The sequence below is a fragment of the Megascapheus bottae genome, chromosome 1 (genome assembly GCF_031878675.1).
Source record: "Megascapheus bottae isolate mThoBot1 chromosome 1, mThoBot2.hap1, whole genome shotgun sequence".
Taxonomy (NCBI): domain Eukaryota; kingdom Metazoa; phylum Chordata; class Mammalia; order Rodentia; family Geomyidae; genus Megascapheus; species Megascapheus bottae.
Window position 1 is genome coordinate 28105971 of NC_143509.1, and position 25876 is coordinate 28131846.

A 25876-nucleotide genomic window follows, 5' to 3' on the forward strand; every position below is an offset into this window, starting at 1 on the left:
TTGAACTCTGAGCCTGGGCACTGTCCCTGAGCTCTTCAGCTCAAGGCTAGCACCCTACCCATTGAGCCACAGAACCACTTCCGGATTAAGGGATTGACTGGAAATAAGAGTCTCGTGGACTTTTTAGTGCATAGGCCCAGCTGGCTTTGAACCGCAGTCCTCAGATGTCAGCCTACTGAGTAGCTAGGATTACAGGCGTGAGCTTCCCTGCCAGAGCTGGCTTCAAACCACAATTCTCTGATCTCAGCCTCCTGCACAGCTGAGATTACAGGCATGAGGCATTGGTGGCTAGCTGTCTGTGGCTGTAAGCCGTTGCTGGTCTGCAGATACACAGTTTAAATTGGGGTTTGAAGAGGGATGGTCCGGTGCAGGAACCCGTTTCAGCGCTTGGGTCCTAAGCTTCTGCGTTTTGACTGATCACAAGTCAGAGAGCATCCTTGGGCTGGGAAGAGGCGGAGTCCAGGCCTGATGAGCTGCGGGTCTCCCCTTCCCACCCACTCTGGCGTTGCCCTCTGAGGCCTCCATTCCTTTTCTCCCAAGTGATTTTTCTAGCCCCTTTCCTGGAGCGATGTGAGCAGGTGGAAGCGAGGCAGAAACTTTATTATGAAAGGGGGGGTGGGCTCCCTTACCGTCCTCAGTACCCAGAGCTGGGGCTGGAGGAGCTCCTGGAGCCGAGCCCCGGGGTGGGAAGCGGGGCAGCTCCAGGGCCAGCCCGACCCGGGTTGGGGCCCCATCACTGTCCTGGGCCTCAGTTTCCTCATCTAAACGGTGGAGGTGCTGATGTCACTGGCGACAGCCAGGAACGCAGAGCTGATGCTTGCATGTTCCCGCGGGACCGAACACCTGCACCTGTGTCTAGCCGGGTCTCGCGTGGGTCTGCCTTTCTGTCTTGGGCCGCGGTGGCAGGGGCGGAGGCAAGGCCGACCCCGGGGGCTCAGGCTGCAGCCGCTGTGGACACGTTGAGGTCCTGGCGCACGAACCAGGCCGGCGGGCGCGGGAGCCAGCCCCGCAGCAGGCACAGCAGGCGGAGTCGCCATGGGTAGAAGACTCCCGAGGCCCGGGTGGCTCCGCCCCGGATCACAGCCAGGGCCGCCTTGGGCCCGGGGGCCGTCCTGGTCTTCGAGACGCCCCTGCGGACGGAAGAGGCGTGTCGGGCACCGCGCGTGGGGCCGGGCACCCCTCCCGACACTCGGCCCGCCTCGCCCCCCGACCCCGGCCCCACCTGACCCCCTCGGCGGCGGAGGCGCGATCGCGGAGGCCCAGGACGCACAAGGTGACCGCCACGTCCACGTCCTGCACGTCCAGCTCCCGCCGCAGGGAGCCGAAGAAGCCGTCGAGCGCGAACTTGGCCGCGGAGTACGGGACTGAGAAGGACCTGGGCACGCGGCCTGCAAAGCAGGGATTTTGCGGGACTGTCCATCCGGGTTACCCGCACCGACCGAGCCTCCCCTCCCCTTCCCCACACACCCCGCAACGCCCCAGCCGCGTGCACGCACCCAGCAACGAGTTCACCACCACCAGGGAGCCCTTGCTGTCCGTCAGGCTGGGCAGCGCCAGTGAAGTCAGCTGCACGTAACTCAGGAAGTTCACCTGCGTGCACCACTGCGAGTCACGGGACGGAGGCGGCGCCCAGGCCGCGGGGGCGGAGCCTACAACCCGTGGGGCGGGACCTTCTGATTGACACGAGAACCGCTAGGGGCCGGACCTTAGGGTCCCGGGGGGGTGTGGTCTGAGCGTCAGCCAGAGGTTGGGGGCAAGCCAGGGGGGGGGCGGGGCGAAGCCTAGGAGCTGCGAGGGGCGGGGCCCGAGGACAGTTCGGGCGGCCATCCGGGGATGCAGGCCAGGCAGGAGGGGGCGGGGCTAAGCTTAGGGTGGGACCACTTCTGGCCTGTAAAGGCCAGGAGGCGGAGCCAATGGCAGGTGGGCGGAGTCTTGTGGGCGGAGCCTAAGGTTGGGCGGGGGCGATGCGGAGCGGGGGGCGTGGTCAGGACACCTGCATGAGCCACCGTGTTCTTTGGGCACTGCGGACCCCCATGCCGGCCGGGGCGCTGCCAACGTGGTTCAGCACGAGGTAGTCCAGCCCACCTGGTCCAGAAAGATCGGTCGGCAGGGTTGGCCCCTCACGAGGGGCCTCGACCCCGGTCCATATCCCATCTCCCCTGATTGTGCTAAGAGCGCTGTCTCGCCTCAGGCAGCACCCAACCTTGAGATCTCTGGCTCTCACAAAATTTCAGTCCTATACAACACAGACAGATCACAGTTCCAGCCCTCTGAAACGATGCTCCGCCCCAGGATCCCCAATGTCCCTGCTGAGCCCCTCAAGACCTGCCCTTCACCGGCTAGTCTAGGCCCAGGCCCTTGTCCCCCCCCCTCCAACCCCCACCCCCGCCTGGTCCAGACCCCAGGCCCCGCCCCTCACCCAGCTTGTCCAGGGCAAACTGCACCACGTGCTCAGGAGCCTCCGAGGAGGCCATGTCTGCGGCGATGTAGAAGACTTTGGGTGCGCCCAGCTTCCGGCAGTTCCCTACCACCTGGGGGAGCAGAGCTACCCGTGGGCCTCTCCTCCCTCTTCAGGTGGCTCCCCTCCACCAGATGGCCACATCAAGGATCCTGCCTGAAGCCCCACCCCTGCTTGAGTCCCACTCAACTTCATTCTGTCCCAGGGACTGGAATGCCAGAGGGTTTATAAATTAAGCAAATGCTAGCATTGAAAACACAGGAAATTCACATCCGTTGAGATTTCTTGCTTACTCAGGAGCAAGTATAGGAGGTGGCCAAAAGTTGTCCATCCCTTCCCACTTTTTGAGTTGGAGAAACCTACCAGCACCAGCTTGAATACTATCAATATTCCCAATAACCAAGGAGCATTTTGAGCATCTGCTCAGCCCCACAGCCCCCAGGAAGGTTCCTTAATGTGCCAGGCAAATGAAGAAACAGGCTCAAAGAAGTTAGATGACCTAGCCAACGTCACACAAGAAGCTTGGATCAATGCAGGAACTCGAGCATATCTTTCTTTTTACCTCCTCCCAATCCCCCATCACAAAGTGAAATGAAGTGCTTCTTTTTCTTTCTTTGCCAGTCCTGAGGTTTGAACTCAGGCCCTGGGCATTGTCCCTGGACTTCTCTATGCTCAAGACTAGCACTCTGACACCTGAGCCACAGCACCACTTCCGGCCTTTTCTGTGTATGTGGTGTCCAAGTATCGAACCCAAAACTTCATGCGCGCTAAGCAAGCAGTCTACCACTAGGCCACATTCCCAGCCCCAAGGTGGCTCACCTTCTGCAGGAGGGCCTCGGTGGGGGCAGTGAGCACCAGGTGTGAGCCCAGGCGGGCGTAATGATAGGCCAGCTCCTCGCCAACACCGGCACTGGCCCCAGTCAGCAGGACGCGGGCTCCCTGAAGGCTGGCTGGCACGCAGCAGAGGTGGTCAGCCTGAGGGCGGGCAGGATTCCGGACAATCCCCAGGTTCCTCCCTCCCTCCCTGAGGACACTTAAACGTACCGGGGTCGAAGTTGTCATCCCAATAGTAGGCGAAGAGCAGGGCTCCCAGCCCCGTGAAGAGCAGCACCTTCATGGCCCCTGTGGGTGTGTGAATGGGTGGACAGATGTGTGGGTGGGTGGACAGACGGGCGGACATGCAGGTGGTGGGAGGATAGTTTGAAGCAGTCAGGCCGGGGTGCAAGAGGAATGGAGGAGGGATGGGAACCCTGTAGCTCCTTAATCTCGCCCCACCTCGGCTTCCCCCGGGGACAAAGCGGGTATTTAACCCATAGCACGCTGGTTCTTCGCACTCACCCACTCGGGCCTCGGTTCCCCGCTCTGAGACTGGAGTCCGGGACTGGAACCTACACGATCGCTTTCCCTTGGGCCTCCCTTCCTCGAAGCGCCTGGCCAGACCACCGGCCGCGCCCCCTCCCATTGGGTCACGTGACTCCGAGCACACCTCCTCCTCCTCCGAGGGACCGAGTCGCGAAGACTTGCACTCCGCTGTTGCCAGGCAACGGCTTCCGTCAGGTTCCCACCCACCAGGACAAGGCCACGCCCGTGTCAGCGGAAACCACGCCCCGGCATGTCACGTGTCTACAGACCCGCCTCTCGGAATAATCCCACCCTAGCGTTGTCGTGACAACCGTCTTCTAGGCTTGCTCTTCCAAGTCGGGGTCCTCAGTCCCTCGCGCGGGCGCGAGGGGATCTACCATCTTTCTGTGTCTCTAACAGGCTTCACACACCTCTTAACCCTCACAGACGGGCTGTACTACACTTCCCAGCAGGCTCAGCGTTCCGGCTCTCGCTCTCTCAATATCCCATTGGATAGCACCGTGGTGACTACATTTCCCTGATAGCTTTGCGGCGGCCGGCCGACTTCTCTGAATTTCCCAGAAGCCTCTGGTGGTGGGAATCACCCCGCGAGCTGTGAAGTCTCACCCTGAAGGAGACACTTGTTCCCAAAGGCCTTTGCGCCTAACCCGGTAGACTACATCCCCCAGCGGTCTCTGCGGCGCCGCCACCGGAAGCCGCGGGCGAGTCGAGTGTCCTTGCGCGCGGAGCGGAGCGACCATGGTGGCCCGAATGTGGTCGCTGATGAGGTGCGTGCGGCGCGGGGCGGGAGACCCCGGAGCAAGCCCCCTGCTGCAGTCACCCACCCCCGTCTCGGGGGGTGTGGTGCCCAGCTGCTCTTCCCTTCCCGCTCCACCTGGTTCCCCGGGTTCGTCGATCGCCTCCCCACGCACCCTCGGTCCGCTGTGCCCGAGACCGCCCCCCCCCCCCGGGCCTCCCTGGCCGCGTCTGTGACATGGGAATGGCCAGCGAATCCTGCCGTTTGCCCAGAGCAGAGGGGGACGTGCTACAAGCTCCTGGGGACATTGAGAAAAGTCCCTAGTGTCTCCCCAATGCGTCTTCCTGGTCCTGAAAGCTTCGAGAAGGCCCCGAGTCTTAAATCTCCACTGTTCGCTACTCTGTGCTGGACCTTGGGTGGGTGACCCACCGCCCCTTTTCTAGCCTCAGTTTACCATCTCGAGTGGCCTTTCCCTGCACAGTGGGAACTCAGCGCTCTGTGTAATAGGAGTGAGGCCACTCTGGCCTCCCAGGGTGCCATTTCCCATCAGACGCCAGGCCATGTGGGTGTCATGTGAGAGGACCCCCACTTCAGCCCAGCTGGACAAACCCTGTCCAGGGATGCCTGCAATATCCCGGTGCCAAGCTGTCCTTCCCTTCTGGCAGATTCCTCATCAAAGGCAGTGTGGCTGGGGGTGCTGTCTACCTCGTCTATGACCATGACCTTCTGGGACCCAGTGATAAAAGCGAGGCCGCACTGAGGAGGGCTGAGGAGGTGGTGCCCCCGGCCATATACCAGTTCAGCCAGTACGTGTGCCAGCAGACTGGCATGCAGTTACCGCAGGTAATGGGGTGGGAGGGTAAGGGCCAGGCTTGGCAAGGGGTCAGCTCAGTGGTGGCCCTGGTTGATGCCCTGTCCCTAAGGGTTACTGGACTGCTAACCTGTCCCCGTTCACCAGTCCCTATGCTCTTTTTTCCCAGCTCCCGGACCCTCCAAAGATTAACTTTCCCATCCGAGAGTCCTGGAATTCAGGTAGGCCTCAACTTACTTTCTTGGGGGGATAGCCTACATGTCCCAGCCCAGCTGCTCATTCTGGTTCCCTGGCCTTTCCTTTCCACCCATCCCTGTTTCTGCCCCTTGTGTGTCTCCCATGAAGGGGGGGTGGGGATTACCAGGCCAAGGCACCATGGAGCTTCCTTGGAGGGCTCAGCTGTGTGTTAGGAGTTACTGGTCCTGTGGGCAAGGCTCACTCCATTGTTGCCTCTGTTTACCTGCTGGATGTTGTGCCTGTGAGCTTCTCAAGGGGCTTGACTAAGAAGGTGGGGGACCTCACCAGACATCTGGGCCCTCCCCACAGGCATCTTCAAGGTGATGTCTGCCCTGTCCGTGGCCCCCACCAAGGCTATCAGCTACTCCAAAGAGGGCTGGGAGTACTTGAAGGAACGCACTAAGTAACCAGCAGCAGGCACTGCCCTCCCCGCCGCACAAGGACACGAACACAAGCTCAGGACCCCACCATTGGGACTTCATTCAGAGCAGCTTCCAGCTCCGCTGGCCCAATAAAGGACTTTGGAAGTGTTCCCCAAGCTTGTGCTGGCCCGGGCTTGGAGGGGCATAGGTGGGGGACCCATCTTGACCCTGGCCAGAGAATGATGGTCACCCTCTCTGTGCTCCTAGGAGTGGAAGAGTCCTACCCGACTTGGTTCCCAGTGGGCTCAGGGGAAGCGGGTCCATTTTGAGGCTGCTGGCACTAGCCAGGTACCAGGTACGTGAAGCCTCATGCTGTCCCCAGGTCGTTAGTAGGTGTGGGGGCTGGTTCTGTGGGGAGAGCTCAGGAGCGGGACAGATGACCCAGATGAGGTGAGTAGAGGCCGGGCAGCTTCCCAGACTGACTTAGAACTCAGCCAGCAGATGTCCATAAGCACAAAATGTCCAAGTAGCTATGTGTGTGTGGGGGGGAAGGGGTAGTCCCACAGCAGCTTTGCTTCACTGTCTCCCACATACACTCCGTGGTCACCCACCTGGAGGTGGCTCATCTTTCTGTAAGGGCAGACGCAGACCACCCCTGCCCCCCTGGCTCTGCAGGATAAGGCACCTATCTCCAGCCCAGCCTGATGCCTACTCACCAAGACCTCAGGCAGCTCTGAGGAGGCAATCTCTCCCCAGGTGTCCTGCAATCTCGGATGGGTCTTTACTCACAGCTGTGCGGGGGAGGCAGGCCCACCTGTTGTAAGGCCTGGTGTTGAGATGGGTATCTGACAGAACAGTACTAGTCTGCTGTTTTTGTGGACCCTCTACTCCTACCCAGGCAAGCTGACATAGCCACAGCCAGTACCAGGGAGGGGGTTAGGGAAGAGGCCCCTGGCACGGTAGGCCAGAGCTGGCAGTGGTCAGCTGGGCAAATGGGTGACCACCCGCTGTTACTAAAAGATGGGGTGGTGTGATGAGCGGTACCCAGTGGTTATCACGGCTGTTGTGCTTGGCTCACCCATCCAAGGAAAGGTGACCAGAAGAAATGCAAAGAACCTGGGGTACTGGGCTGAGTCTAAGCAGCACCAGTGGAAGGCAGGCCACTTTGTTAGGTCTGAAAGGACCAGAAGCCTGGGCTGCACTTGCTGTCCAGTGGTTGTGCTAGGTGAGAAGGGGCCTGCTTTGGGCCCCCAGGGCATTTGTAGAGTGGGGACTCGTCCCACGACCCTCACCATACACTCCAATGCAGCAGTGTCCCAGCTAGCTCCCCGACTCATGAGTTCCTGGGGCTGCTGAGGTGGTGGGAGGTGCTGCCCGCCTGAGGGACAGGAGGAAAGGGGGTGTCCAGGAGTGGTGTCTCCAGCACAGCTGAATAGTGTCTGGCCGTGGTCGACGACTGCAGTACACATGTTCTCAAGGAAGGTGACATGCAGGGGCGCAGCCGGTTGGCAGCGGCCTCACCCCCATCCCACAGGGTTTCACATCAGTGTCCTCAGGGTGACCAGTGGGATCTGCAAGGCAGCACCTAACAAAGGCAGGCGTGGCAGGGCCACAGCCCATCTGCACACACGGCTGGCTCCCACCGGCCTTTCTGGCAGCCTGCCTGTGGTCTCAGGTCCTGTGCCCACAGGGTGGCTGGCAGAAGTGAGGAGAGGACATGCTAAGTAAGGGCATGTGAACAGAAACAACTTTATTACAAAAAAACCTGGAGAACAAAAACAAACATTCACATTGTATTGAGCTACAATATGGCAGCAGATAAAAAAAAAATATTTGTACACGGTGTCTGGAGGGAATCCTAGGAGAACATACTCTGGACTAGGCGGGCACAAGCAAGAAGTGCTCAGTAGCGGCGGGTGAAGCGGGCGTCGCTGGGTCTGCTCCCCCGGCTCTGTCCCCCGAAACCGCCCTGCATCCCTCCTCGTGGGATCACATGGCCCCGGGAGGCCCGGCCCGGGGCGAAGCCGCCTCGCCTGGACACAGGGTAACAGGTCAGATACCTTCCTCAGGAACCGCCCACCCAGCCCCCCAGCCCTCCCCTCCAGGGGGGCTGCCCAGCTCAGGCAGGGCCCTACTCACTCTGACATGCCGCCCCGGTTCATCAGGTGGCCTGGCCCCGAGTGACCAGACATGTTCCTCTCCCCACCTGCACGACAAGGCAGCCACACTCAGTAATGCCATCTCCAGGCGTGTGGGGCTGGAGGCAGGGTGGTGCAGGAGGAGCTGCAGGGCCAGCCTGGGGCCGTACTTTCACTGCATCCACACTCACCCGGGGAGAACCAGGTCACTAGGGAGCGGCTCTGTGGCGCAACTGAGGCCAAGCTGGTGCTGGTGCCTAGGAGATGGGGCTCACCTTGCCACCTCTTGTGATCGCGCTCCATCATGCCCCCTTCGGCTGCTCCCTGCCACACGCGGTCGTCCTCCAGTCTCCGGCCATGCTCCCCCCACTCACGTCTGCCCCTTGGAGAAAGACATCTCTGATGTGGACTGCCCCTCCTCCCTGAGGACCCTTTCCACTGGCTAGGCAAGGCAGGCACGGCACTGCAGGGTGAGGGTACGAACCTTGGGGGTGGGGGCAGCCCCCGGCCTTCGCTTATCCTCTTGTCAGAGCCATAGCCCCAGCCGTCCCGAGAGTCCCGGCCGTGGCGCTCGGGTCCACCATGGCGCTCAGGGTAGTGCTGGATGTTGGAAAAGGGAAGAGCCTCAGTGACCCTGGGGCCCGAAGCCTGTGTGGCAGCCTCTGAGGGAGGCCAAGGCCATCAAGGCTATGCCCCACTGGGTGGCTTCACACTGCCTTCTCATGGAGGCGGGGCACACGCCTGCCACGGGCAGCTGTTGTTTCCACAACGCTTCCTCCGTAGTCGAGGAAGTAACAAGAACTACAAAGAAGGTCCCACCTGTTTCCTGCCTTCTGAAAGTTAGTGACCACCCACCCAGTGCCACTGACTGGCTACTTCCCAAAGAACGGTGCCTCTGGCACCCAGGCAGCACTGGCCTACAGCCTCGTCTGCTCCCCACTCTGGAACAAGTGCACTGTGGCCAAAGGTACAACCAGAGCCCCTTCCTACAATCGCAAATGTAGTCATGCTCTGTCCAGACAACCTAGAGTCACTGCCATGGGGCAGTGCTGCTGTCAAAGACACAGGAGCCCAGGGCCCTGGTTTGAAAGCAGGTGTTCCATGCCCTTGGCAGGACCCACCCTCCACAAAAGGACAACACACTAGTAGGAGGTGGCGGTGCCAGGACTGGAAATTTAGCTAGTGAGCTACATTCTGCACCAAAGTGGAACCAGAGACTGAGTCTTGGTTGTGCTGCAGGTAAATCCACAACCTGAGGGAAGAGGATTAAAATCCTCCCAGGGGCAGAAGACCTTGGGAGAGCCAGGTGCCACCAGCTCCAACTGCAGCAAACTTCCAAGGAAGGGGAAATGGCCAAGTGCTCTCCATTGTTCCCAAGGGGCCTGCAAAAAGGCCTCACACCACAGCAAGCCTGGACCTCAAAAAGACCCAGAGTGACAGCCTGGACCGGCAAGCCAGGAGCCCAGCAAGGAAGGAGTCAGATCTGGCTACAGCGGCAGCCTGTACATACCTGCCCTTCTCTTTCTCCCATCATTGACCTGGAACCTTCTCTCCTGGAAAAGGAAACCGCAGTCACACAAGGACAGGAACACCACCATATCTGGGCTACATGTACATGGCCCTGGGCTGCACATACATGGTCCCGTGGCTTCCAGAGCCTGGGTAGCCAGGAGGCCGGGGAAGAAGGCGTGCGCCTGCAGCCCGCACCTGTCCACAGAGTAGTTAGGGTACCGGCCTCGGTCCCGGTGGTCAAAGTCATGGAAGCGGTCCTGGCGGCTGAAGTCTGAGTGGTAGCGTTCGTCCAGGGCTGCCCGCTTGGCTTCTGGCCAGTAGGCCTCGTCCCGCCTGTAGGAGGGCAGGAGGATATCAAGGAACTGACCTCACCGCCTCTGCACTCCTTCACTGGACCCTGCTCTGCCATGGCTTGGAGGGGGCCCACCTCACTGGTGGTGATCAGGCAAAGAGTGATCAAGTATTCAGACTGACATTACTGAGGCCTGTGTGTGTGTGTGGGGTGCTCTGATTCCCCCCTTAGCCAGCCCCCTCACCTCAAACCCTTCCAGGACACCTCTCAAGCTAACATCTTTCATCTGACGGCCAAGGTGAGCTCTGCACCAGCATCGTGGGCTAAGTTCCCAGATGCCAGCCCAGCTGGACAAGTCTTGGCAATGCCCATCCACCCTCAAACATATCTGGTATAAGAGGCCTCAGGAGGGGACTCCAATGTGCCCCTGACCACGTCCCCAGCACAAGCCATGGGCTGCCAAAGGCTGAAGCCCCTCCTTAAGGGTGCTCACTTGACTGTGAACCCAAGGATTGCACCGGCACCCTTCCTCACCGGCCATCCACATCATAGGGCCTGCGCACAGCAGGCCGCCGCTCCTGCTCGTAGCGCAGCTCCTGCTGGCGCCGAAGCTCCTCACGTTCTCGGTGAATACGCTCCTGCTCACGTCTTCGCTCCTGCTCCACACGCATGCGCTCGCGTTCTAGCCGTTCCCGTTCCATGCGCTCTCGCTCTAGCCGATGCCGGTGGAAGGCCAGCCGCTCCCGGGCAATCTCCAGCCGCTCCCGCTCCTCGCGCTCCCGCTCCCACTGTGCCTGCAGACGCTGCTCCCGCTCGCTGCGCTCCCGCTCCCTGTGGCCAGACAGAGCAGCTGCATGGAGACCGACCGCCCACCCCCCACCTGGTGCTAGGGCTGGCTCCACCAGCAGCAGTGGCTCAAAAAACCCCGTAACATGCTCCTCCAGGCCAGGGCAGGGAACTGGAAGCACTGTCCCCACCACTGTGCACAGGCTGAAGCACAGAGGCTATGTGCCTGGGCACTAGCTGTCCACTGCCTGCCACAGGCACACCAGGGCCCCAGTACCAATTCCTTTGTATTCTCTGTGCTTGCGGAGGTACAAGTGTCCACCAGAAGCTTGCACACAGCCTGTTCTCTCAGCCATGCGTCCTCAGCTCCTTTTCCACCAGCCCAGGGCATGGGAGACGCACTGACTCCCACATGAGCCCCACTTTCACACTTTTGACCCCAGTTCGCCCAGGGCAGAACTGGAGAAGGGGTCCCTTGTATGCCTGGGCTGCTGTGGTCTGTTCCTGCAGGTGGCCCAGCCCACTTCCTGTCCACAGCCACCAACCTGTAGGCTGACTCTAGCCATGGATGGAGGGAAGCCCTCACTGAGGCGAGGGCGCCTGCCTAGAGATGTTGTTGTCTGCACGCCATAGCTGCTGTGTGGCCCTGCTGCTCCTTCATGAACTAGACTGCCTTCACAGCTTCTGCACCCTTGTTCTCCCTCTCCCTCTCCCTGTCTCTCTGTGCCAGTCCTGGGGCTTGAACTGAGGACCTGGGCACTGTCCTCGGGCTTCCTCAAGGATAGTGTTCTACCATTTGAGCCACAGCACCACTTTTGACTTTTTCTGTGTATGTGGTACTGAGGAATCAAACCCAGGGCACTTCATGCATGCTAGGCAAGCACTTTGTATCACTAGGCCACACGCACAGCTTTTTCTAGTGTGCCTTTTTCTTTGTGCTAGGCCCGGGGCTTGAACTCAAGGCCTGAGTTCTGTCTCTCAGCTTTTCTACTCAAGACTGGTCTACCACTTGAACCACAGCTCCACGTCTGGCTTTTTGGTAACTTAAAATAAGAGTCTTGGGCCAGGAGTTTAGCCTAGTGGCAGAGTGCTTGCCTGGCAGGAACAAAGACCAGGGTTCAATTCCTTGGTACATCATACATAGAAAAAAAGCCAGAAATGGTGCTGTGGCTCAGTGTTAGAGCCCTAGCCTTGAGAAAGCCTAAGGACAGTGCCCAGACTCGCAATGCCTAGGACTCACAAAAATAAATAAATAATAAATAAATAAATAAATAAGAGTCTCACAGACTTTCCTGCCTGGACTAGCTTTGAATGGTGATCTTGAGATCTTAGCATTCTAAGTAGCTAGAAATTCAGGAGTGAGCCACAAGCACGTAGCTACTACTGTTTTGTACTAATTCAGATGATGTCTGTTTTCTGTTTCTTCCTGCCTGTCACTAGGGTCTTCCACATGCACACTATAATTTATGGTTGAGCCATCCAAGACTGAGCTCATGAGACATTTCCTCTCACAGTGGTTAGATGAAGCTCTACTTTCACGTTAAGCTGAGCCACAAGGCCACACTGCTGGGCCTTTTGTCCGGCACAACAAAAGGTAGGGCGGTACAGTGAGAGTGCCCCTTCCCCCTTATTTCCATTAGGGGACCATCCTGGGCCACTTGGCTCTGTGGTACCCATTGGTTTGCCAAAGACGCAGCTAAAGCTTGTTTCTTCCCCATATGCCTCTACTTGGCTAGTCTTGTTCGATGTAAGGATGAGTCCATCTACGTGTGGGACTGCACCAAACCCCCTTCCCCAGCATCTAAGCAGAGCCCCCACTCAGTGGGCACCCTGGGTCTCTGAAGGAGATGGCTCATGCACACATTAGCAAATGGCCAGGGACGAGAGAAGAGCATAGCAAGCTTGGGGAGAACAGACTGGAGGCAGTACCCCCTCACTGAGAGGACGGGTGGGGACACAACCAAACCAGCCACAAGCCCTGGATCCAGACTTACCTCCGGGACTCTGAGTCTCTGGACTTTCGAGGCTCTTTGGCTTTGTCGAAGGACACTACAGACCGTTTCTCTCTGCTGGCTGACTTGCGGTCCTGGCTTTTCGACACCTAGGCCACCAAGTAGCACCCCATGTTAAGGTTCACACGACAAGGGAAGGGAAGGTCAGGCCTGTGTACAAGTGTCCATGCGAGTGCCCACACGATGCCTTTTTCCTTCTGAGACAGGGTCTCACAGGTAGGTGCTACAACCTGCCGGCTGATGACCCATTCTTAATGAAGTCCTCAGAGAATGAGTGGGTGGCAAAAGGAACCTAACTGCTAATAGCCATAACCTGAACACAGCTAAATCATGACCCATCAAGGCCATCAACAGGCTAAAATGGAAATGACTACCTACCACAAACCAGTCCTGGGGCTTGAATTCAGGGATTGAGCACTGTCCCTGGGCTTTCTCAAGGCTAGGACTCTACCACTTGAGCCATAGTACCACTTCGGGCTTTTTTTTTTTTTTTTAAGGGGGGAAGTCATGGGTTTGAACTTGGCCTGGGAGCTGTCCCTGAGTTCTTCAGCTCAAGGCTACCATCCTACCCTTGAGCCAAGCCCTACATCCCCGTCTTCTAGAGGTTAACTGGTCTTCTAGAGGTTAATTGGAGATAAGAGTCTCAGGTAGTTTGTGTTTGGGCTGGCTTTGAACCTGGATCCTCAGATGTCAGCCTCCTGAATGATCAAGATTACAGGCATGAGCCACCATGCCCAGCTACTTGTGGCTTTTTCTATGCATGTGGTACTGAGGAATCGAACCTGGGTTTTCATGCATGCTATGCAAGCATTCTACCATTAGACCACACTCCCAGCCCCAAAGCGGAATAAATCGTTTATGTTGTCCTTGGTATCCAAAATAAGACAAGAGCTTTGCCTCTTCCTTCACACTAGTCTCTGAGTTTCCAAACACAGCTACTCTGCTACAGCACAAATAACCTCACAGTATGACTGCACATTCAGTTTTCTGGCCACACTTTGGTATGAAGAGCAGAAGGCTCTGCAGTAGACCACACACATGCAAACCTGGGTGTGAAGCTCCTAGAACACTTACTGAGCCATCACAGCCCCTAGGCTGCTCCTTACCAGGGCCATTGGGTAGGGCTGGTCCTTTGCTGGTAGCTGGACTATGACTCTCCTGTACCACCTATAGCAACACTGGCCTTCTATACCGGGCTGAGCCTGACCAGAGCTCTAGGGGCCTCACTGTTCCACTGTGCCAGAGGAACCCCATGAGGTGGTCTGCAGGGTGCCACTTCAGCTGCTGTCTAGTCTCCTGGCATGTGCACAGGCATCCTCACCTTTTACTTGTTCAGTCTTCTGTTAAGCATTTTCTTTTGTCTGTCCTAAGGTTTGAATTCCAGGCCTGAGAACTGTCCCTGAGCTCCTTTAGCTCAAGGTTAGCACTTACCACTTGTGCATATCTGGCTTTTCCTGATAAACTAATTGGACATGAGTCTCACAAACTTTCCTGTCCAGGCAGGCTTTGAACTGTGATCCTCAGATCTGAGCCTCCTGAGTTGCTAGGATTACAGGTGTGCGCAAGCCACCATGCCTGGTTCTATGTCAATCGTTAGGTAAATCACTGCCTGGGAGGTGTAGTAACCCACTCAAACAAAGCCAGGAGGCTCTACTAACACTGGCTGCTCCCCAAGGCCCCAGCCCTGTACGCTGCACTCAGGCTGCCTGGAGATGGGGCAGGGCCCGGGTGGGGAGGGGGGTCAGAGGCGAGTGAGGAGGCAGCTTCTGGAGGGCAGGTGTGGGGATGTACAAGAGCTGCTAAGGTGGAGCAGAACTGACCCTCTCCCCAAGAATGGGGCTTCCTGTGACACCCTCTCATCCTTCACTCCCACAGCTAGCTTCAGCAAGAACACAAACAAGCAAGCAAAACAGATCTCATTGGAACAAAATTCAAAATCTTTTCCTTGTCTTCACGGTACTAGGAGGAAGCCATATCTCAGGCATGCAGGCATTCACCACTGACTACAGCCCTCTTACATGTCCTCATATACTACACTGGGCAGAGCTGGGGCTGCACGGGCTGCAGCTCTACCCCTGGGGCAGGTCTGAAGGCCAGAGGTGCAAGGCAGGACGCAGACACTCACCCGCTCCTTGGAGGCCGACATCTTCACACTGATGACGGGCACACCTTTGGATTTGTCCATCACCACAGTGCGCTCATTGCCTCGGCTTCCTGCAAGGACAGAAGTAGAGCTAATGGTGGGAAGTGAACGCTTACACAGGAAGCCTGACGGTTGTCACTTCACAGCAAAAGCAAGGCTCCCAGGGATCCTTGGGGTACCTGACTTTGTGGCTCGAGTCCGCTCCGAAGGGCCGGCTTTCTGCTCCTCTGGGTCTTTGCTCTTTTCTCCACTTACGTCTTCTCCTTTTTTGGCATCATCTTTCCTCTCAACTTTATCATCCTTCTTCACGTTTGTACACCTGCAGGTAACAGCCCAGACAAACTACGGTGTGAGCGGGTGTCTAGTGCAAACCTTCCAACCAAATGCAAACGGTAGTGGGGTCTGAGGGCCCATCTCCCTCCACCCCCAAAAGGACTACCTGTCGGCAGCACTCAACTTCTCCTTCTTGCCCTCCCCATCTCTCTTGTCGGAGGTTTTCTTGCCAGCAGGTTCGTTTTTGGCCTGAGGAAAGAGGAGAATTCAGTAGGAGTGGCATCATACTTCCAGGGCGGGCACAGTGCAGGGGCGGCAGCCCTCACCTTCTCCACTGAGATCATCTTCCCGTGCAGCTCTGTCTTGTGGAGGTGGCTGATGCACTTGGTGGCCTCTTCCGCTGTGGACATGGTGACAAAGCCGTAACAACGGGCCCCAGGGCTCCGAGCATTCGTCACAACCTTGGCACCCACCACCTAAGGGAAGGCCACAGAGACGGCTGCGACGCTAAGCCTGCAGACACCCAGCCATGGCTGGGACAGGCAAGGAAGTGAAGGAAGGAGCCGCCCAGGTGGCAGCCATGCACTGGGGAGGCAAAGGCTGGCCTCCAGTCCCTCTGCCCTGCTGCTGCGCCAGGGCACCTTGTGGGTGGGGCACAGGGTGCTCTCAATACAGCTCTGCACTTCAGCTGCACAGATCATGACACAGATCAAGACACCGAGCGCACATGTGGACAGCAGTGAGGCAGTAAAGAAGGCAAGGGCAGGTGAGGACATGCACACATCTGTACACCACCCAGAGACCTTGGCTCCTCCACCAGTTCACGTGACACTGCCACAGAGGCCCTGGGCACAGTAGCAGACAGTGCCCTGCAGAACCCTGACCCCACAGGAGAGTATCTGATGGACTGTTCACTCCTTTACCCTCAGCAAAGCTATAAGGCACACAGAACCCTGCAGGCTGCTTTCTTGCCCAGATACTGAGCCTTGAGGTTGCCCTACCACGCGAGTAACTGTCCAGGCTGAGGCTAAGTCTAGTACAGTAGCCACATAGGTGACACTGAGCTGCTGTTCCTTGTGGCTGCGGGACACATCAGGGAAAGGCAGATAGGCTTTACTAACCTACAGTGCAAATTTCCAACTACACACACAGGACTTAGTGGGATTATTGTCAGTAGTGGGGCTGGAACTCTGGGCTTGGGCACTGAGGTCTTCAGCTCAAGGCTAGTACCTGCCATTCTGAACAGCGCAACTTCTGGTTTTCTAGTAGTTAAGTGGAGATAAGAGTCTCATGGACTTTTAGGCTGGTGACAGTGGCTCATATCTATAATCCCAGCTACTCAGGAGGCTGAGATCAGAGAATCGCAGTTCAAAGCCAGCTCGGCCACTACAGTCCATGAAACTTTTATCTACATGGACAATGTCCAGGACCAGAGTTCAAGTCCTAGGATCTCATGGACTTTTATGCTTTGACCTGCCATACTCCAATCTCAGTCTACTGAATAGCTAGGATTACAGGAGTGAGTCACGAGTGCCTGGCATCTGAGTGGGATCTTATCCACGAGGACACTGACAATATGGCCCGTCTAAGTCTATGGGGAGGAAGAGCACAGGGCGCACAAGGAACTAGAGGAAGGAAAGTGAGACAGGTGAGGTGGCCCTGGTGTTAGACCCGGGGCAGCCATGTAATGGAGACGATTCCTGGATGGCAGCTGAATGTCCCCAGGATCCCAGACAATAAGAGGCACCACAAGGAAGGTAGCCTGAAACACTCACAGGAAGAAGCATGTTAAATGCTTCTTGCTCTAGGAACCAGGGGATCTTACCTTCCCATATTTGCTGAAAAGATTCTTCAAATCTGTGGCTCTGGTTGTAGAAGAAAGTCCGCTAACCCAGAAATTCCTACCACAACTGCTACGACCTGGTCAAAACAAAGTTCTGGTAAGAATGGCAATAACCACATGACCCTGAGTCGACAAGAAAGCCACGCCATGCCAATCCACCCGAAGTCCCATGCTCCTGATGGTGGCAGTGGATGGGTGGGTGAGGCCCAGCCACCATCCTCACAGGAAGGCAGCAGCCCAGGAAATGTTCACCAATGGGTGCCAGGGCCATGGAGGCTGAAGGAAACAAAGGAGTGGGAAACACATTATGGTGAGTTGGTGTGTTTTCTGGGGTGGTTCGATAGATGGAATCCAGGACTTTGCTCATATATGCTTCAGGTCATACTCAGGAGATGGCAGCTTCTATGAAGTAACCAAGTAGCAAGAAGCTAGTGTGGCTCAGGCTTGTAATCCTAGCTGCTGGAGGATGAAATCTAATGATTGTGGTTTGAAGCCAGCCCATGCAAGAAAATCTAAGAGAGTCTTATCTCCACTAAAATTATCATTCCCCACCACATACACACACACCAGAGTGGAGCTGTGGCTCAAGTGGTAGAATGCTAGACTTACACAAACGCAATGTAAGGACAGTGCCCAGGCCCTGAGTTTCAACTCCCAGGACTGCCACAAACACACACACATACAATGAAACCAAGTGTATTCAAAGCTCTTCCTATTCCTTCAGATATGGGCCCTGTCTTCCCTGTGCCATCATACTGAGGGGAAGGGAGGTTGCTCCAGCATAATCATTCAATTCGCATTATTTATTTTTTTGTTGGTCACAGAGCTTGAGCTCTGTATTTAGGTGCTGTTCCTGAGCTCTTCAACTCAAGGCTACTGCCCTACCCCCTGAACCACAGCACCACTCCTGGTTTTCTAGTGGTTAATTGGAAATAGAGTCCATAGACTTTAGCACCCAGGCTAGCTTTGTTTGCACTGTGATCCTCAGATCTCAGGCTCCTGAGTAGCTGGGATCACAGGCAAGTGAGCCACTCCATGCCTGGTTCAATTATTATCATCATTGGTGTTGATTTTGAGGCTGCTTATATTTAGGAGCTGGGTATTCTCCCTGAACTTTTTTTAGTCCTGGGGCTTGAATTAGGGGCCTGGGCACTGTCCTCAAACACTTTCACTCAAGGCTAGCACTCTACCGTGTTGAGCTACACTTACAGTTTTTCTTTGTTTGGTTTTTTTTGTGTGTGTGTGTGAGTCATGGGGAGCTGTCCTTGAGCTCTTCAGGTCAAGGCTATCACCATACCCTTAAGCCAAGCTCGGCTTCAGTTTTCTAGAGGGTAACTGGAGATAAGAGTCTCAGGTCCTTTTGTGCTCAGGCTGGCTTTGAATCTTCAGATCTCAGTCTCCTGAGTGGATTACAGTTGTGAGCCACTGGGCTTAATGTTTTTGATTTTTTTTTTCTTCAGACATGTGACTTGAACTGGGCACTGTCCCTGAGCTCTTCAGCGCAAGGTTAGTGCTCTTCCACTTTTTGCCTAGCATGCACAAAGACCTGGGTTCGATTCCTTGGTACCACATACATAGAAAAAAGCTGGGAGTGGTGCTGAGGTTCAGGTGGTAGAGCTCTAGCCTTGAGAAAGCCCAAGGACAGTGCTCAGGCCCTGAGATCATGCCCAGGACTGGCAAAAAAAGAAAAGAAAAAGAATTTCAGAGCTGGGTGCAGTAGCTCACGCCTGTAATCCTAGCTACTCTTATCCAGTTTACCACCAGAAAATGGAATTGGTATTGTGGTTCAAGGAGAAGGGCAGTAGCTTGACTGGACTGGCTTTGAACAGAGATCCCCAGACCTTCGTCTCCTGAGTAGCCAGGATTACAGGCGTCACCCACTGCAACCAGATTGCCCTGAGCTTATTTAAAGCTAGACCTGAATCATTTGAGTCACATCACTACTTCTGGCGTTTTGCTGTTTAACTGGAGATAAAGGTCTCATGAGCACCTGGTGGCCCATACCTGTAATCCTAGCTACACAGGAGGCTGAGATCTGAGGATCAAGCTTGTAAGTCAGCCTGGGTAGAGAAGTCAATAGGAGATCTTATCTCTAACCATTCAAATACCAGTGGTGCTGTGGCTCCAGTGGCAGAGTGCTAGTTTGACCACAAAGAGGCTCAGGGATAGTGCCCAGACTCTGAGTTTAAGCCCAACTATCAACAATGAAATTCACATGGACTTTTTCACCCAGGCTGGCTTTGACCCAGGATCCCAGATCGCTGCCCACTGAGTGGCTAGAATTACAGGCATAAGCCACCAGCACTAAGCTATTTTTGAGCTTGTTACACTGCATCACTTCACCTACAGCTCTACTTCTGGACTTTTGCTGTTTAATTGGAGGTAAAAGTCTCACGGACTTTCCCACTCAGGCTAGCTTTGAACCATGACCTTCAGATCTCAGTGCCAAGTAGCTAGAACTTCAGGTCTCAGCCACCAACAGTCATGCTCAGTATTTTGTCAGTCGTGAGGCTTGAATTCTGGGCCTGGGTGCCATCCCTGAACTCTTCAGCTCAAAGCGAGCACTCTACCAGTTTATTGGTGGTTAATTGGACTTTCGTGCACAGGCTGGCTTGGAACCAGTCTGATCTCAACTTTCTGAGTAGGTTAGATTGCAGGCGGGAGCCACTGGCACCTGGCTATCAACTAGTATTATTTATTTATGTGTTTGTTTGTTTGCCAGTCCTGGGCTTGAGCTCAGGGCCTGAACACTGTCCTTGGGCTTTCTCAAAGCAAGAGCTCTACCACTTGAGTCACAGTGCCACTTTCTATGATTGTGGTACTGAGGAATCAAACCCGGGTCTTCATGCATGCTAGGCAAGCACTCTACCACTAGGCCAAACTCCCAGTCATAATAAGTATTTTTAAGTGGTGGCTTAGGCATCTTTGAACTTAAGTACTCAGAACATCCGAGTCTGCCCAGATGGTCATGTATCCTTGGGAACTGGGTGCCTCCCCAATCTAGGGCCTGGAGGACCCCTGACAGAGAAGTGGGAAAATTTCCTGATGGACACAGGCAGAGCTGGGGGTGGGGGAAGGGACACAGGACGTCAGGTTCACAAGTGACTATGTGGCCAACACAAGGGGAGACCCAGCCTGCTCTAGGTGCCCTGGGACCTACCCTTTTCCTCTCGAGAGAGCCTCTTTGTGTCCGAGTCATCTTCCACAGAACTAGAGACAAGAGACAGCGTCACTCCGTGGGGAAGCAGCACCAAAGAAACAAACTCAAAATCATAAGCACGTGCTGAGGTTGCATACCTACCCGCAATTTAGTTCTGAAAATATTACACCCCGAACCAACTTGTTTTGGAAATCTGACCTAACCATAAGATTTGAGACCCACAGAAGTTAATTAATTCTGCTGGACTAAAGATAATTAGGAAGAATTAAAGGAAACAACCATTGCAGGTTGAGAAAAGAAAAAAGATTATGTATTCAGTGTAAAATAAAGAGAAATAAAACATAGTTTGGAAGTAATCTAGAATTTCAGCAGTGTGGCTGGCCAACTGCGGACAGAGAAACCAACAGCTTTATGCATGTCATCATTAAATGGCCAATGAAAAGGAGATAGCGTCTGGTCTAAAACTGAGAAACAACAAACCTCATTTTCTGATCAGCGCCCTCACTGGTTGAGGACTCTTTAGGAGCCGGAGGGACTTCATTACAAGCTTCAAACTCAAACTTCTTCACGTCTTCTTTGCTATCTCTGGGCTCGGGGCTTGGGGCTTCCGTGGGCGCTTCTGCCAGCTCCTGGCTAGAGGCCTCCGCGAGCTTGGGGGCCGCGCTACTCTGCTCAACTGTCTTTTCCTGCCCTACAGGCTCACAGTCCGTCCTCGCGCCTTCGCCTCCTGTCTGCTCCACGGGCTCCCTTTTCACTACCGCTAACAGGGTGTCTGCCTCGCTCCACTGAGCGCGTGGTGACTCGTGGGCCACTGCTAAATCTCCCTCCTCCTCCTCCTCCTCCTCCTCAAGCTCTTCCTCCTCCTCCTCAAGCTCTTCCTCCTCCTCCTCCTCTTCCGGATGAGCGCTGCCAAAAAGGTCCTCTTCCTCCGCCAGCTTTCTGTCTGGCCCCACGCTACTTGTATCCTGTGCAAATGGCTGCTCCAGCTCGGAACCTTCTTCTTTTACTGGCTCAGATTTACAAGTTTCCCCCAAAATGTCGAGTATTTTCTCATTTTCTACGGATTTAACAGGAATAGAATGGCACAAGGTTTAATTACCAGGGAAATAAAGCAATCACAAATGCGGAATGGGCACGGCTGCCACACTAACACCAAGAGAACTGCTAGCTACACAGAGATTGGAAAACCCGCGGTGCACACAGTGACACTGTACACTACCTGTGCTCATTGCCACCGGCCGCTAGGCTGCGCTAGGCTACGTTACGGGGAGAGGAAAACATCCCAGAGATTTAACCCCCAAAACCTTCTGGCTGATTCTTGACAGTCTTCATTCTGTTGCCGTGTATATATGACTCTTCCAAATTTAGCTTCTGAAGTCCAAGGTGCTTAACTGAACAGCTCAACTTCCAAATTTCTTTGAATTGCGTTTACCAGAGCAGTGTGACATGAAAGCATCTTCTGTTGGCTTGGAGATTTCCAGTCCAGGAGGTAACTGTGTTTGTTTACAATTCTCATGGAGGAGCTCTTTCCTCTTGTGGAATCCAGTTGTATCCCAGTGGTGCACACCGATCTCCCTAGCCCTGCCTGCGCTGCCTCAATCACATACACAGAAGTCAGACAGTGCCCGATATCACAAGATCTGTTTCGTGGTGCAAAAGCTCTGGAGAGCTTATAAATCTTTCTACAGTTTCTGTGTAACAAGGCGTGAAATCAGTCTCGCCAACATGTTTTGCAAAATGAGAAGGTAGCCACTGTCACAGATCTGGTGATACGGCTGGGTTTCCAATCTCTATGATCCTGGTATGTTCTGGATTGTAAACCTTTAGAACAATGTACACTATAGTATAGCTACTTGTTAAAAGTCAAGAATTCCCATTAAGAGATAGTGGAAAACTAGAATATTCTAAACCCCCACTACCAAGGTTGGCATTGAACAGTACCTGGCTCCAGAGATGGCTCTTCCATTTCCTGCAACAGAAAACACAAATAAGATGTTGCCAAGTGGACAGCACTACAGCCCATTCCCCAGCAGCAGCCAGAACTGAACAGGGGCACAGCACAGGCAGGGCAGTTCACACATGAGTGGAGGGTGGAGAAGGAAGAGTCCCACACCTGTGTGTCCTTGGAACCAAAGCCTCAAATTCAGAGTCAGCCAGCCTGTAATCTGAATTACAAAGGAGGCTGAGATCTGAAGATCACGGTCCAAAGCCAGCCCAGGCACCAAAGTGTGGGAGACTTAAATTAACCAGCAAAAAGCCGGAAGTGAAGGTGTGCATCAGTGGTGGAGTGCTAGCCTTAAACAAAGAAGATAAGGGAGAGTGCTCAAGCTGTTATTCAAGTCCCATTGTTGGCGCTGTGGGTGTCTGACAGAAGAGATACCTGACATACACAACAATCCTTGCATCCCTTGCTACACAGGGCCCACAAACAATGTGCCTACCACAGCAGCTCTTGTTTCTTTTAAGGCAGTCCAGTCAGGTAACTGCTATGCCCGACCTCCCCCTCGCTTCCAGCAGTGTCTGCCATCAGCACAGCGCTGCGGCTGTGCTCTCAGGCCTTCCTTGACAGGGAGCTCAGAATACCTCCTCTGCCCGGCTGCTGCCCATTAATGTCTGTTGGGCACAGGGTGCACTACTCTGCAGTGCCAATCAGCAATGAGCATCAACAAGATTCCATTCCTCCTTGCCAGCACCTGGGGCATGAACCCGACAGCTTATCAGATGCCTGGGGGGTCCCCTTTGTGGGGGTTTCAACTTGTGTGTGCAGGGGAGGAGGGAACACATCCTTCTTAACATTATGGACCAGAATGGCTGAGGAACTTGGCCTGAGGACACAGAGCAAGTGGGTGGCAGAAAGCTGCCTGTGACCATGTTCCTCACTTGAGACACGAGTTTTCCCCATCCTGCTGCCTTAGCAGTGCACATGAGGTTGGAGACCCCTTCATGCTCCTTGGGAGCTTCTTGGTGACTTCTAATCTGTTTTTGTTTACTGGGAAACTCCCATCCTCATCTCGCCAGGAGGATGGCTACATTCCATTCAACATGGAGTCTTCTGCCAGAAACCCATCGGACAAGGAGTCTGAGCTGCAGCTCCCGGATCAGGAGTGGCTGGGACACTGCCTGCATACGAGGGGCCTCCCTCAGGCCGGTCCCTCCCTGCCTGGCAGAAGCAGATGGAAGTGAGTCTGAAAGGAGATTTCTAGTCCACAGCACAGGAGGCAGTGAAGAAAAAGGGGGAGGAACCAGAGTGAACGCCACACTTGCTTCCTCACCAACCCGGGTGAAACCCAGGCAGATACCTGGGAGCACATCTTGCCAAATGCCACCTTTGTATGGCAAAAATGAACCGAAACAAAATCTTCCTCACGCTGTGACTCCTACATTTTCCTCTGAAGATGGTAATGAAAGAGCAAGAAGACAGCAAAGGAGATGTAGGCAGATTCTGGGAGAGAGACCCTAAACACTATAGAACCCTGTGAACCCCCACCACATGCTGCCTATCTCTGAGGAGACACCTCCTTTTGCAGGAATGAATATGCTTCCATACTGTGCCTGGTGAGGACTCGATAGGCTGACCAGCTCTCACATAGAAGTTCGCCAAATCTGTTGTTTTTTGTTTTTTTGCCAGTCCTGGGCTTGAGCTCAGGGCCTGAGCACTGTCCTTGGACTTTCTCAAGGCTAGAGCTCTACCACTTGAGCCTCAGCACCACTTCCGGCTTTTTTCTATGTATGTGGTACCAAGGAATCGAACCCGGGTCTTCATGCATGCTAGGCAAGCACTTTAACCACTAGGCCAAACTCCTGGCCCCAGAAGTTCGCCAAATCTGAACTGAGCTCAACTGGCTATGGTAGCCCAGGTTATGAGGCAGGCACATTAAAAATAGTACAAAACCATCTTTGGCTTACAAAGGTAAACACAACACAGCAATTCATTTTTATGCTGACACTTTGTTTCCATTCCTAAAATATCTCCCTATGTATACAATATTCCAATAAAGAGGCAAACCCCTAAAATTCAAATTATTTTGGATTAGAGATGATGCATTTGCAGTAAGAATACCACCCCCACACCTGAGGGAGGAGCCAACAGGTGCGTCTGCCTTGGACAAAGCCATACATCTCCACCCGTCCATCCTGACAAGCCAACCAACCTCGAAAGAAATGCCAGCTGAGAATGCCAGCCAATGTCTGCAGTGGTTTCCAAAAGACTGTGGCAATGGGATTGCAGAGCCAACACACAATTTACCTGTAGCATAGTGAAGTCAGGCGATGAAGTATCTAAATTGTTCACAGATTCCTTGTCATCTGCCTGTGAGAGAAAGGAGAGCACAGGCGTCACGCTGACCATCAGGCACAGGGTGGCCCACACAACCCGAGCACCACTCTCAGCAACGGAATGTGGTGCAGGATTCCAGACAGGCAAAGGCAAGCACTGCACATGAACAAAGGCTGCAGAAATGGCATTACCAAGAGAGGCACGAGAGAGACCTGGAGGACAGGCTCCAGTGGACCAGTGTCACTCAGCCAGAAACAGTGTCTAGAACCAGGTGGTGGAGTGGAGCCTTTGTCAATACTACCTGCCAGAGTCTGCATGCAACCAACGCTGGGCCAGCAGGCAGTGCATCTAGATCTGCCCAGCCCCGCCTCCTACCAGTGGTTTCCTAGCCTGCGTGTGGGACATGGAGCACAGACCTGACAAAGCCCAACACTCATCTATACCCCACCACAGAAATTCTCCAACCACAGAAAGGGCCGAGCTGGCAAGACCTTTGTGATCAAAACCCTCAGATAGGACAAAAGCATTCACACTGAAAAGCACTTCCACCCTGCTCTTCTCAGGAGGCAGCCATCAGCCTAGGCACTAAAAACACCCCAAGTCTGGAGTGTTCCACCTGCAGGTGAGGCGGCACAGATCTGTGCCCACCCGCTACAGGTGTCTGGGTACATAATACTGGCAGCCACATGGGGAAGGCAGCACATTCCATTACTATCTGGTGTTCTCTCTTATGCCATTCTCTAGGTTGGACTCTGCCACTAGAGTGTGAGACAAGACACTCCAATCAACGGCTTGCTCTGATATGATGTGTCACTGTACGCACAAAGACAGGGGACAGCCACTCTGGTGGCTTTTCTACTTATTCTCTTATTCATTTAATCCTTCTCAAACCTATTTCTTTTGCAAACGAGGCCTAAAGAGACTAAGTAACTTGTCTAAGGTCACACAGCAAGGTCAGGACTCCTGAGTGAAGATATTTTCCACTATTGATTGTTAGAATCGGGAGAAGATACTGAAAGATAAAATGGCTTCATAATGCTGGGCGCAGTGGCTCACACTTGTAATCCTAGCTACTCAGGAGGCTGAGATCTGAGGATCAAGGTTCAAAGCCAGCCTAGGCACAAAAGTCTAAAAGACTCTTATCTCCAATTAACCTCTAGAAAATGGGAAGTGGGGCTTGGCTCAAGGGTAGGGTGGTAGCCTTGAGCTGAAGAGCTCAGAGACAGCGCCCAGGCTGAGTTCAAGCCCCCCAAAAAAGGCCTCATACTCTACTTGTGTCAGAAGGGCTCTCAGCCATGTCTCAAACCAATTAAAAAACAATCCACTCTAAGTGGAGTCCAGGAGTCCAAGTCCATCCAGGGAGAAGGCTGAGGCCTATGGACAGGCACACAAAAAGCCACAGCAGAGGCCCTGGAGGCCAAGCCAGTCCCACAAACCACCAGAGTGGCCACTGACCATTTCTATTTACACCTCTC

The 25876-nt window shown here is 54.6% G+C and overlaps 3 protein-coding genes across 4 annotated transcripts in view; 1 reads left to right on the forward strand and 2 right to left on the reverse strand.

The window, feature by feature from the left end:
• Positions 1–581: 581 nt before the first annotated feature.
• Hsd11b1l (hydroxysteroid 11-beta dehydrogenase 1 like) lies at positions 582–4065 on the reverse strand. The gene is made up of 8 exons (XM_090340345.1): positions 3797–4065; positions 3503–3580; positions 3278–3408; positions 2420–2531; positions 1994–2085; positions 1497–1590; positions 1223–1388; positions 582–1130 (listed from the first exon to the last, which is right to left on the reverse strand). The coding sequence occupies exons 1-8, from the start codon at positions 3918–3920 to the stop codon at positions 935–937; spliced, it is 993 nt and encodes a 330-aa protein (XP_090196471.1). The 5' UTR covers positions 3921–4065; the 3' UTR covers positions 582–934.
• A 97-nt stretch (positions 4066–4162) lies between these two features.
• On the forward strand, positions 4163–6136 carry Micos13 (mitochondrial contact site and cristae organizing system subunit 13). Its single transcript, XM_090340358.1, has 4 exons — positions 4163–4587; positions 5222–5399; positions 5537–5588; positions 5914–6136. The coding sequence occupies exons 1-4, from the start codon at positions 4559–4561 to the stop codon at positions 6009–6011; spliced, it is 357 nt and encodes a 118-aa protein (XP_090196484.1). The 5' UTR covers positions 4163–4558; the 3' UTR covers positions 6012–6136.
• Positions 6137–7691: 1555 nt separating this feature from the next.
• Positions 7692–25876, reverse strand: part of Safb (scaffold attachment factor B) — a 33147-nt gene continuing 14962 nt past the window's right edge. The window contains exons 5-21 of one of the 2 annotated variants that reach the window (XM_090340393.1): positions 24372–24434; positions 22067–22094; positions 20606–21182; positions 20126–20175; positions 16948–17042; positions 15449–15598; positions 15289–15371; positions 15029–15168; positions 14832–14920; positions 12689–12795; positions 10443–10739; positions 9812–9949; positions 9615–9657; positions 8589–8704; positions 8380–8480; positions 8106–8172; positions 7692–7999 (exon numbers count right to left, since the gene is read on the reverse strand). In XM_090340393.1, the coding sequence (XP_090196519.1) occupies positions 7870–7999; positions 8106–8172; positions 8380–8480; positions 8589–8704; positions 9615–9657; positions 9812–9949; positions 10443–10739; positions 12689–12795; positions 14832–14920; positions 15029–15168; positions 15289–15371; positions 15449–15598; positions 16948–17042; positions 20126–20175; positions 20606–21182; positions 22067–22094; positions 24372–24434 (2274 nt within the window). In that variant the 3' untranslated portion in view covers positions 7692–7869. Of the gene's footprint in view, positions 8000–8105; positions 8173–8379; positions 8487–8588; positions 8705–9614; positions 9658–9811; positions 9950–10442; positions 10740–12688; positions 12796–14831; positions 14921–15028; positions 15169–15288; positions 15372–15448; positions 15599–16947; positions 17043–20125; positions 20176–20605; positions 21183–22066; positions 22095–24371; positions 24435–25876 lie in introns of both variants that reach the window. The other variant, XM_090340385.1, reaches the window with a different exon arrangement.